The 12,580-nt window shown below is 44.6% G+C and overlaps 1 protein-coding gene across 2 annotated transcripts; it reads right to left on the bottom strand.

The window, feature by feature from the left end:
* Window positions 1-3,514: 3,514 nt before the first annotated feature.
* cdyl (chromodomain protein, Y-like) lies at window positions 3,515-11,641 on the bottom strand. 2 transcript variants are annotated; one of them, XM_030403104.1, is made up of 7 exons: window positions 11,421-11,641; window positions 9,917-10,631; window positions 9,506-9,759; window positions 9,254-9,426; window positions 8,961-9,171; window positions 4,863-5,006; window positions 3,515-4,759 (listed from the first exon to the last, which is right to left on the bottom strand). In XM_030403104.1, exons 1-7 carry the CDS (start codon window positions 11,442-11,444, stop codon window positions 4,601-4,603), a joined length of 1,680 nt encoding a protein of 559 aa, XP_030258964.1. In that variant the 5' UTR covers window positions 11,445-11,641; the 3' UTR covers window positions 3,515-4,600. The 2 variants fall into 2 exon arrangements, with proteins under 2 accessions (XP_030258964.1, XP_030258965.1); XM_030403105.1 differs by having other exon boundaries at window positions 11,293-11,424.
* Window positions 11,642-12,580: the final 939 nt, after the last annotated feature.

The following is a 12,580-nucleotide window of genomic DNA, read 5'->3' as shown; positions in this document are numbered from 1 at the left end:
AGCATAACTGCGAGGATATGTTGTATTGAGAAGTAGGCTGTCATTCTGTCATACGCTACAACTTGTCTTTAAATTAACAATCATGAGATGAGTTTTGGTGGTATACTTTTATTGTCGTTGTTGTTTATGCTGCTGCTGCTGTTGTAAGATAAGGAAGCATGAGGCTGCCTGACAAGGTTACAGTACAGTGACAGTGAATTTGGTCTGTGTCACCCTTTGCACTCCTGAGTTACAGGGGCAGTCATTTTTCGGCAAGGCCGTGCCAAAAAGAGACTGCCCCCTGTAACTCAGAAGTGCAAAGGGCAATATTCACACAATTTTCTGGAGTGATAAAAGAGGGTAACAGGTGTATGTACACTGAATTTGGTCAGTGTCATCCTTTGCACTCCTGAGTTACAGGGGGCAGTCACTTTTTGGCGAGGCCTTGCCGAAAAATGACTGCCCCTGTAACTCAGGAGTGGGCGTTCCCGTCGGGAGCAGTCATTTGCTGTGGAGAGACCAGTAACACCCCCGATGGGCGTTCCCGTTGGGGTCAGTCGTTTTTTGGCAAGCAGTCGTTTTCTGGCACAACACCGGCGCTGCAGCTCCTAAAGAGGCGTGACGGTACACGTCATGATGATGATGTCTGTTTTATCAAGGTGTTCCCCCGTGTCTTCCCTGTCAATCTGACTTCCTCACTCGCGGGGACAGAGGCTGTTTTCTGGGAGAAAGTTCACTGAAGTCTCGGTCGGGAGGGCTGACCGTCGTGGTGATTTATTTTCATCACAAACAATCGGTGAGTTAAAGTTTTTTGCCGGTGACAGATGCTGTTTTTCGGGCAGAGGAAGAGTCAGTAGGACGGGCGGGAGGACGGACGCTTCTCCACGTATATCTGCGGTATTTTTTACTCATATAAGTTATCAAAGACAGTTTAAGTCACTAGTTTACTCTTGTTGGGTCCTGTAACGTTGCTTTGTGGGACACCTCTCTGTATTAAGTTGAGTGAAGGACCTGTGTAGTTAACGACGGTCCGATCGACACGCCCCCAATACACGAAGCCGGATTATCCGTTCACACTGGTTCGGTTCTCCAATAATATGGCCCTGATACTACCTCCAGAGGCGGATCAGCGCCGGAACTAAATTTCACCCCCACCGCCTCCGAGAGATTCACACTGAGACGGAGGCGGGGAATTGGCGTACTAAAGCCGCACCCAAAAGCCAGTGTGAATGGGTCTACTGTTAGTGCTGGTATGAGTCCACTAGCCTAGTTAACATGGTTGGTCAGGGACATGGTGCAGACTACCAGACTGATAGCTTAGTTCATAGAGACTGTCACCTTCCCTCGCCACTTTTTCATTGAATCATCCTCTAAATGTGTAAATCATAATAACTTAATCTTGATCTCCTCCTCTGACCTTGTGGAAATGTCTCAAAGGAGACTGAAAGGAACCTTATTGCAATAATTACTAAACTATCTACCGTGAGCTCCACTGAACGGTCGGTCGCTGGAAACTGCTCCAATGAGCTTCAGACCTTCAAATTTGGCTTCTGTCCACCAAAGCTTGACTGATCAATGATTTGATTACTGGGAATACGCTGGACATGATTGACATGATGTGAAACATGGCTGAAACCATTAAATGAAGCCTCTCCTCCTGACTATAACTACGCCCATGTTGCTCAGCCTCTAAACAGGGGGGAGGTGTTGCTCTAATCTACAAATCTATTTTCAGTCTAACTTCCAACCAGGATATTAAATTTACTTCATCTGAGGCTCTGGTTTTAAAACCATCTTCATCAAGTAGGCTCTGCTCTGTAAGGACACTCACACACTATATAAACACACTCCCACACTGTGTAAGGACACTCTCACACATTATGTAAGGACACTCCCACACTATGCTAGGACACTCACACATTATGTAAGGACACTCCCCCACTATGTTAGGACACTCCCATACTGTGTAAGGACACTCTCACACATTATGTAAGGACACTCCCACACTATGTTAGGACACTCCCATACTGTGTAAGGACACTCACACATTATGTAAGGACACTCCCCCACTATGTTAGGACACTCCCATACTGTGTAAGGACACTCTCACACATTATGTAAGGACACTCCCACACTATGCTAGGACACTCACACTGTGCAAGGACACTCACACATTATGTAAGGACACTCCCACACTATGCTAGGACACTCCCATACTGTGTAAGGACACTCACACATTATGTAAGGACACTCCCACACTATGCTAGGACACTCACACATTATGTAAGGACACTCCCCCACTATGTTAGGACACTCCCATACTGTGTAAGGACACTCTCACACATTATGTAAGGACACTCCCACACTATGTTAGGACACTCCCATACTGTGTAAGGACACTCACACATTATGTAAGGACACTCCCCCACTATGTTAGGACACTCCCATACTGTGTAAGGACACTCTCACACATTATGTAAGGACACTCCCACACTATGCTAGGACACTCACACTGTGCAAGGACACTCACACATTATGTAAAGACACTCCCACACTGTGCAAGGGCACTCTCACACATTATGTAAGGACACTCCCACACTGTGCAAGGATACTCTCACACATTATGTAAGGACACTCCCACACTGTGCAAAGACACTCTCACATTATGTAAGGACACTCCCACACTATGCTAGGACACTCACACTGTGCAAGGACACTCTCACACATTATGTAAGGACACTCCCACACTATGCTAGGACACTCACACATTATGTAAGGACACTCCCACACTGTGCAAGGACACTAACACATTATGTAAGGACACTCCCACACTGTGCAAGGACACTCACACATTATGTAAGGACACTCCCACACTATGCTAGGACACTCACACATTATGTAAGGACACTCCCACACTGTGCAAGGACACTCTCACACATTATGTAAGGACACTCCCACACTATGCTAGGACACTCACACTGTGCAAGGACACTCACACATTATGTAAGGACACTCCCACACTGTGCATGGACACTCTCACACATTATGTAAGGACATTCCCACACTATGCTAGGACACTCACACTGTGCAAGGACACTCACACATTATGTAAGGACACTCTCACACATTATGTAAGGACATTCACACACAAAGTTTAAAGTCTGCAGCTCCTCTAGTTACTTAGAACTGAAGAAGTCTTTTGGATGAGAGGTGACGCGTCTTCAACAAACTGAAAGTCTGGTTGACTATGACACAGAACTTCGCAGTACCATGACCCGGATGACTGAGAACCTTCATCAACATGTTTCCTTATTGTTAGAAAACCTGCAGTGATGTTTTACTGCTGTTTGAAGTGCTGCAGCTGAGCAGCTACTTTTATCATCCTGCCTCCAAGCTTGTCAGCAGTGCACTTCTAGTTCGGTGACTGGTTCGACCAGTTAAGATGCAGGACGTGTCGATGTTTGTAAGTTAGATAAGAAGGCTGTAGCTGGCGTTTCAGGTTTGTATTTTCTATGAAATGACAAACAAGACGTTCTATTCTGGAATGTATGAGTCTGTTTATTTATACATGTAGAAAAACTTTTTTTGTTAACAGAGCTGAACCTGCTAAGATCCTCACATGAATAACAGGCCACGCCCGCACACTGCAGCTCCTCAGACCTCAGGTGTCAACATTTGCCCATAATTCATCACTGTCAAACTGCATGATCATACAAATTTAAACTGAACTCAAGTTCAGTACATCTGATGACTGATTTGTGCTCAACATGGACTCCTGAGGGTGGCGCTAAGGGAAACGTCAGTCATCAAAGTCTAAGCGAAGACAAACTGAGGAGCTGCAGACTGCAGGTGTGGACTCAACTTTGATGTCATGATGGGAACATAAAGGTCAGTGTTAGTTCTAGCCTCCAGTTACTGTTTATTCCTCCATGTGGAAATTCACCAGATGGAATTCTGAGATTACGTCCATTTAAAGCAACAGCCACATTGTTCATGTCCCCTGGTTCTCTGTCAGAGTCTCGTTTCATCTCTGTGCGTCCAGAACAGAGAGAGGGCCGTGACTTTTAGCCTAGCGTAGCACAAGGAAACTGTAAACCCAGCTCAGAACAGGTGATTCTGCAGAACTCTCGTGGGAAATCTGCTGTCTTTAGCTGTCCGTTACCATATAAATACAGTTAACATTCAGTCTGATTTCGTGAGCAGTTTAAATCCTGAATACGTTTGTTCAGGCTCTTCTCAGACTGCCACAGTTATCGATGCCCTCAGTTTGGTCTGGCAGGAACAATAGTCAAAAACATAAATCTGATTATCAGTTTCCAGATGTTACCACCCAAAGGCAGAATGTAAAGCTTAACAACGGAGGACCAACAGCAGAACCCTGTGGAACCCCCCAGGAGAGATAAAACCAAAGTGGAAGATTTGAGAACAAAACGATTTACAGAAATGTCCATTTTTAAATCATCATCCTCCTGCAATTATAACTTAAATGTGACACCAAAAGGAGGAGCGTTCAGTGTTTCCTGTCCATCTCAGAATCTGCTGCGTCACTGTTGCAAGCTCAGAGCTGCTGAGTCACGAGGCCAGTCCTGTTCCTGGTCAGCTTCTGGTCAGGGTCCTGGTTCTAGCAGAGCTCGGTTCTCCTCTGCAGGTACTGCAGGATGGAGTCAGTTCCCTGCGATGAGCCCCAGACTCTCTTCAGGGCTTCACACTCCAGCTCATTAGCTTGCTCCAGAGCACTGCGGCTGGTGTTCCTCATCAGGGCTTTAGACTCCCGTAGAACCTGCAGGACAGGCGGTGGAACCAAAGCTGAGTGACATTTAAAACATATAAATGGGTCACAGTGTGATGACGATATAATATATACACATCATTTTGTGACTGACCAGTGAGTCAACGGTCACCAACTCCTTAATTCGCAGCATCACTTCCTGTGTAAAGGTTCCTGGCCAGAGAACCTGAGAAACCAAACCTTTAGAGCACGCCTCCTGAGCCGTCAGCTTCCTGCCGCTCAGCAGCAGCTCGTTAGCCTGGAACAGAACCAATGTTTCAACATTTAGTATGACTGTCATGTTAATTAGGGTTACACCATACCATTTTTTTCAAACAGAGTACGAGTGTTTTTCATTTGTGTACTTGCCGATACCAACATTTCTGCCACTAAAAGAACCGTCAGGTTTCAGATGCACTGAGTTGGAAGACCGATTTATTTTCTTCTCTGCTTGTTACAATAAATGATAATAAATTAAATACAAATAAATATTAATAATCATCATTTCCTGTGTCAACAAAAAGCCTCCACGTTGGCACCGTCTTCATATCTGACAAAATGAAACTTATTAAACAGTTAACAGTCAACTTAATATCTCAAACTACCGCAGTGTCCACATTTGAATCAGTGTGAATTATACTGAAGTAGCCTCAACACATGTGATCAAGAACAACATTTTGACAGTATTTATTGTCACTTCACTTAAATTTAATTAACAGATATATAACTGTAGATACAAATCATTTTCTTCTCTCTTTGAGGAAATGGGCAGCATTTCAAAATAAAATAGTTAAAATAAAATAGCTTTTTAAAAATTGTCTCAAAATAAAGAACTTAATTTTTAAAAATAACATTTCTGTTTCCCCTGAAGTCAGTTTTAGCTGCTGCTCTTTTGGACGACCTCCGTCAGAAAATGCCTTTTTGTACTGATCACAAATCCACTGACTGAGAAACATTCATCATCTGAGAGACACCATGCTGAGTTCTGTCTCACTGTCTTCTCTCCCCGTATCGCTCACTCGTCTCTCCGTCTGTCACTCGCTTCTCACCCCTTTCATCTGTTTGTGTTCAGAGTCGCAATGTTTACCGCCTGGAATGCACAGATTTGATCGGCTGAGCTGCATCACCTGGGATGGCAAACTGTCGGCGCGGTCAAAACTTAAAATACTTCAGTGATTTATTGACTATAGGTCCAGGTCCGTGTAAGACGGCATCTGGGTCCACACTCTAGACGCCCTCTGATCGCGTTCTTCAGTTTCATGCAGTCAAGTGGTGTCAGCACATTTTTGCGAGTATATGAGCGCAGTATCGGCCCGATACCTGATGCCAGTATCAGTGTTGGTGCATCCCTAATTTTAATACCTTTCCTGTTAATTACCATCATGTCCTGTTAATTACAGTCAAGTCTTGTTAATTACGGTCAAGTCCTGTTAATTACCATCAAGTCCTGTTAATTACGGTCATGTCCTGTTAATTACGGTCAAGTCCTGTTAATTACCATCATGTCCTGTTAATTACGGTCATGTCCTGTTAATTACGGTCAAGTCCTGTTAATTACGGTCAAGTCCTGTTAATTACGGTCAAGTCCTGTTAATTACGGTCAAGTCTTGTTAATTACGGTCAAGTCCTGTTAATTACGGTCAAGTCTTGTTAATTACGGTCATGTCCTGTTAATTACGGTCAAGTCCTGTTAATTACGGTCATGTCCTGTTAATTACCGTCATGTCCTGTTAATTACCATCATGTCCTGTTAATTACCATCATGTCCTGTTAATTACGGTCAAGTCCTGTTAATTACCATCATGTCCTATTAATTACGGTCAAGTCCTGTTAATTACGGTCATGTCCTGTTAATTACCATCATGTCCTGTTAATTACGGTCAAGTCCTGTTAATTACGGTCAAGTCTTGTTAATTACGGTCAAGTCCTGTTAATTACCATCAAGTCCTGTTAATTACCATCATGTCCTGTTAATTACGGTCATGTCCTGTTAATTACGGTCAAGTCCTGTTAATTACCATCATGTCCTGTTAATTACGGTCAAGTCCTGTTAATTACAGTCAAGTCTTGTTAATTACGGTCATGTCCTGTTAATTACGGTCAAGTCCTGTTAATTACAGTCAAGTCTTGTTAATTACAGTCAAGTCCTGTTAATTACGGTCAAGTCCTGTTAATTACCATCATGTCCTGTTAATTACGGTCATGTCCTGTTAATTACGGTCAAGTCCTGTTAATTACCATCATGTCCTGTTAATTACGGTCATGTCCTGTTAATTACAGTCATGTCTTGTTAATTACGGTCATGTCCTGTTAATTACGGTCAAGTCTTGTTAATTACGGTCAAGTCTTGTTAATTACGGTCAAGTCCTGTTAATTACCATCAAGTCCTGTTAATTACCATCAAGTCCTGTTAATTACCATCATGTCCTGTTAATTACGGTCATGTCCTGTTAATTACCATCATGTCCTGTTAATTACGGTCAAGTCCTGTTAATTACGGTCATGTCCTGTTAATTACGGTCAAGTCCTGTTAATTACGGTCAAGTCCTGTTAATTACAGTCAAGTCTTGTTAATTACGGTCAAGTCCTGTTAATTACGGTCAAGTCTTGTTAATTACGGTCAAGTCCTGTTAATTACGGTCAAGTCTTGTTAATTACGGTCATGTCCTGTTAATTACGGTCATGTCCTGTTAATTTCCATCATGTCCTGTTAATTACGGTCAAGTCCTGTTAATTACGGTCAAGTCTTGTTAATTACGGTCATGTCCTGTTAATTACGGTCAAGTCCTGTTAATTACGGTCAAGTCTTGTTAATTACGGTCATGTCCTGTTAATTACGGTCAAGTCTTGTTAATTACGGTCAAGTCCTGTTAATTACCATCATGTCCTGTTAATTACCATCATGTCCTTGTTAATTACGGTCATGTCCTGTTAATTACGGTCAAGTCCTGTTAATTACGGTCATGTCCTGTTAATTACCGTCATGTCCTGTTAATTACGGTCATGTCCTGTTAATTACGGTCATGTCCTGTTAATTACAGTCATGTCCTGTTAATTACCGTCATGTCCTGTTAATTACCATCATGTCCTGTTAATTACCATCATGTCCTTGTTAATTACGGTCATGTCCTGTTAATTACGGTCATGTCCTGTTAATTACCGTCATGTCCTGTTAATTACGGTCATGTCCTGTTAATTACGGTCATGTCCTGTTAATTACGGTCATGTCCTGTTAATTACGGTCAAGTCTTGTTAATTACGGTCAAGTCCTGTTAATTACCATCAAGTCCTGTTAATTACCATCATGTCCTGTTAATTACGGTCATGTCCTGTTAATTACGGTCAAGTCCTGTTAATTACAGTCAAGTCCTGTTAATTACAGTCAAGTCTTGTTAATTACGGTCATGTCCTGTTAATTACGGTCAAGTCCTGTTAATTACAGTCATGTCTTGTTAATTACGGTCAAGTCCTGTTAATTACGGTCAAGTCCTGTTAATTACCATCATGTCCTGTTAATTACGGTCATGTCCTGTTAATTACGGTCAAGTCCTGTTAATTACCATCATGTCCTGTTAATTACGGTCATGTCCTGTTAATTACAGTCATGTCTTGTTAATTACGGTCAAGTCCTGTTAATTACGGTCAAGTCTTGTTAATTACGGTCAAGTCTTGTTAATTACGGTCAAGTCCTGTTAATTACCATCAAGTCCTGTTAATTACCATCATGTCCTGTTAATTACGGTCATGTCCTGTTAATAACGGTCATGTCCTGTTAATTACGGTCATGTCCTGTTAACTACGGTCAAGTCCTGTTAATTACGGTCAAGTCCTGTTAATTACGGTCAAGTCCTGTTAATTACCATCAAGTCCTGTTAATTACGGTCAAGTCCTGTTAATTACGGTCAAGTCCTGTTAATTACGGTCATGTCCTGTTAATTACCGTCAAGTCCTGTTAATTACGGTCAAGTCCTGTTAATTACGGTCAAGTCCTGTTAACTACGGTCATGTCCTGTTAATTACGGTCATGTCCTGTTAATTACCATCAAGTCCTGTTAATTACCATCATGTCCTGTTAATTACGGTCAAGTCCTGTTAATTACGGTCATGTCCTGTTAATTACCGTCAAGTCCTGTTAATTACGGTCAAGTCCTGTTAATTACGGTAAAGTCCTGTTAATTACGGTCAAGTCCTGTTAATGAGGCGGTTGACTGACCGAGGCGAGGCCCATGATGCGCGGAAAGGTGAAAGACGAGCAGGCGTCGGGTGTCTGGCCATAGGATGTGTATGGCGTCTGGAACCAAGCCTTTTCATTGGCCCACACCACATCGCAAAGCGGCAGAATGGCGGCGCCAAGGCCGAGCGCCGGCCCGTTTACTGCTGCCACAATGGGCTTCTTGAACTGGATGAAGGTGTTGACGAAGGTCCTGAGGGCGATAAGACAGATGTCAAAAATGATGACATCACACATAGCAGCTATGGCAACCTCGCTTCTTCAGTGGCCATTACCTGATGGTCTCTGCCATCTTGATGCTCTCCTTCTTCCTGTCGTCCGTCAGGCGTCTGATGAAATACAGGAAGTCGAGGCCGCAGCAGAAGACACTGCCGACGGCACCGAGTAACACCATCTTACTGTCATCTGAAGCTGCCGTCGCCATAGCGCTCTGAATCTCCTTCATCACCTGGCCAGGGGAAAGAGGAGCTAAGTGGTTGCAGACATCAGTTATCATGACAACAGTAGTTTTGTTGTCGTGGCCTCACCTCAGGGTTCAGCGTGTTGTTATCAGAGCTTTTAGTGGACAGCAGGATGTGGGTGAAACCGTCCTGCTTCTTCACCACGATGTCACGATAACGATAAGCACTCTCCGTCTGTCGAACACTGAACCTCAGACGTTTGTCGAAGGCACAACGTTCCTCCAGACGACGTTTCCCAGTCACACTGGTCGACCCGGCAACAGCACTCTGCACACCTGACATCCCGTTGGCAGGGACAGCCTCCATCAGTGGCGAGTTACCTGGAGGAGTCAGAACGCCAATCGTGTTAGTTTACATGATTTAAAATTTCCCATTCAGGTAGATCACTCAGCCAGGTGACTCTACACCTGGTCACCATGGAGATCAGATAGAGATCAGCTGCAGACCATGGATTCAGACCTGGTTAAATGAGCTCACCTGTGCCACAGAGGGAGCGCATGGCGGCAGGTGTGACAGGTGCTCGTGGTGGGGGCAGGGGGTTCTGGTTGCGGGGTCTAGTCCCCATGCGGGCTCTCTCCTCTCCGGGCCCCAGCTGGACTCCTGCAGGTTTCTCCAGCAGGGCGACCTCAGGTGGGACCAGGTGAGCCTCCTGAGCTCCGGCCTCCAGGCCCTGAGCCGCCTCGCCGGGAGACTCATCCGAGTCCAGGCGGCTGTTCATCGGACTCTTAGGAACGAGGATCTTGATGCCGGTCTTGGACAGGTCCACGCTGCGGCGGGCGGAGCCGACCGGAGACGCCGGGGTCAGACCAGCAGGCTGCTGTGAGCTGATGGAGGCCAGGCGGACCAGGTGAGCTGGGACGAGAACGGGTTTCACCCGATCACAGTCTGCAGTTAGACCACAGCTGATGTCACTGCTGATGTCAGCATGAGCAGCCGTAGAGGGCGGCAGCCTGCAAGGTGGTCTATGGGTGGGGCTACAGTGGTGGCTGGGTGAGCTGCGGGTGGAGCGCAGCAACATGTTGTCTCTCTGCCGCTCTGCGTACTGACGGTTGAAGTCATGGACGTAGATCATACAGGTGGACAGGTGACTCTCCGGCTCCCATGTGTCCCCCTCAGAACCATAACCTCTCCACCTGACCAGGTACTCCAACTTCCCCTTCCTGTTCCTCCTTCTGTCCACAATCTGCTCCACCTGCAGGACAACAGCCAGCATCATCATCATCATCCTCATCATCATGCAACCACAGGTGAGTCTTCACTCAAATATCAGAACTCAGTGATCAGCTGTTATTAAACACTACAACAATATAAAAATGTATATAACAATATACATACATGTGTTCATCTCTTCTGTTTATGTATTTTAAACTTTTAAGACATCTCTATAAATATAATTATTACTGATTGGAGCAAATCAATATGCCAATGCAGGCGTTTTTCCCTCTGTGCAGTTATCATCAATCATCCATTGAATATAGAAATATCCTTAGTGATCGATTTTTTCTTATCAGCTTAACTTGTTTGGGAACTAGTTGAACAGAGTCAAAGTAACCTTTACGCAACAAGGATGTAAACTATACTCTCATGATAATATTGATCTACTGGCCCCATGATATTGATAATAAGTTTACAGGAACTCAGTTATCGATTCAGACACGATCGAAGTTTGAGAAACGAGTCACAAATGAACCAGTGACATCTAATCTGTTAGCATTCTGCACACTCATCTGTTCTCACTGAGCTAACTCTGAGCTAACACTCAGCAAACTCTACTAGGTCTTTGCAGAAGCTAACAGAAGCTAACAGAGGCTAGCTCAGCCTGAAGTTTTGTCTGCGGACAGACTTTGACTCACTTCAACGATCAACGAGCTGCTAACTTCACACTTTGTTTCACTTTTGTCATCAGCTCATAAACTTTATCAACTCAACTCTCAACTCTGCCCTTAGCTGCTGTTAGCATGTTAGCATTTGTGTGCGTCACCTCGTAGAACTCCTCTGTAGCCATGGAGACTGTGCGCGTGCACGAGCAGCTTCCAGAAGCTTCTTCAGTCGAGCAGCAACATGAGAGGAAGATGTTCCGTCAGTGATTCGGCTTTTTACCGGAACGGTCTGCTAGTTTATCACACTTAACAAGCTGTTAGCTGTTAGCTGTTAGCAAACCAGCTTTACCCTAACATCCGGTCACACTGACTCACCTCCAAAATAAAAGCCCCCAGCGCCGCTGCTCAGACTGTTTCTTGATTAAACTTGGTTTGTTTTCGTCTCATAGAGTTCGTATTTTTGTAATATATAAAACAGTTATATTTATAACTGAATGCATTATGTAGAATTTAATGAGCCAGGTTGAAAAGATGTTTAAAAAAATAAAAAATAAAAATAAATAAACAACTGATATATGAATCTTGCATCTGAAACAGTCCAACACTGATATCTATATGACCTTTAGCAGCAGACGAGACCATCAGAGAGAAGAATGGTCATTTCTGAGTTTGAGTTATTCTCAGTTCCGGACTCAGTTGTTGTCACCGGCCTGATCTGGACTCAGTTGTTGACACCGGCCTGATCTGGACTCAGTTGTTGTCACCGGTCTGATCTGGACTCAGTTGTTGTCACCGGCCTGATCTGGACTCAGTTGTTGTCACCGGTCTGGTCTGGACTCAGTTGTTGTCACCGGTCTGATCTGGACTCAGTTGTTGTCACCGGTCTGATCTGGACTCAGTTGTTGTCACCGGCCTGATCTGGACTCAGTTGTTGTCACCGGTCTGATCTGGACTCAGCTGTTGTCACCGGTCTGATCTGGACTCAGTTGTTGTCACCGGTCTGATCTGGACTCAGTTGTTGTCACCGGTCTGATCTGGACTCAGTTGTTGTCACCGGCCTGATCTGGACTCAGTTGTTGTCACCGGTCTGATCTGGACTCAGTTGTTGTCACCGGTCTGATCTGGACTCAGCTGTTGTCACCGGTCTGATCTGGACTCTGTTGTTGTCACCGGTCTGATCTGGACTCAGTTGTTGTCACCGGTCTGATCTGGACTCAGTTGTTGTCACCGGTCTGATCTGGACTCAGTTGTTGTCACCGGCCTGATCTGGACTCAGTTGTTGTCACCGGTCTGATCTGGACTCAGTTGTTGTCACCGGTCT

Source organism: Sparus aurata, chromosome 21 (assembly GCF_900880675.1).
Source record: "Sparus aurata chromosome 21, fSpaAur1.1, whole genome shotgun sequence".
NCBI classification, from domain to species: Eukaryota; Metazoa; Chordata; class Actinopteri; order Spariformes; family Sparidae; genus Sparus; species Sparus aurata.
Note: the sequence above shows the minus strand (reverse complement) of the source record. Positions and strands in the feature narration are given on the sequence as shown.

Bases quoted from the DNA above. Each gene is read 5' to 3' on its own strand.
- cdyl (XM_030403104.1), bottom strand. From the start codon at position 11,444: ATGGCTACAGAGGAGTTCTACGAG. The intron at 10,632-11,420 runs GTGACGCACACA...GTTGTCCTGCAG, and splicing joins CTACAGAGGAGTTCTACGAG to GTGGAGCAGATTGTGGACAG. The intron at 4,760-4,862 runs GTCAGTCACAAA...CCTGTCCTGCAG, and splicing joins TGGTGACCGTTGACTCACTG to GTTCTACGGGAGTCTAAAGC.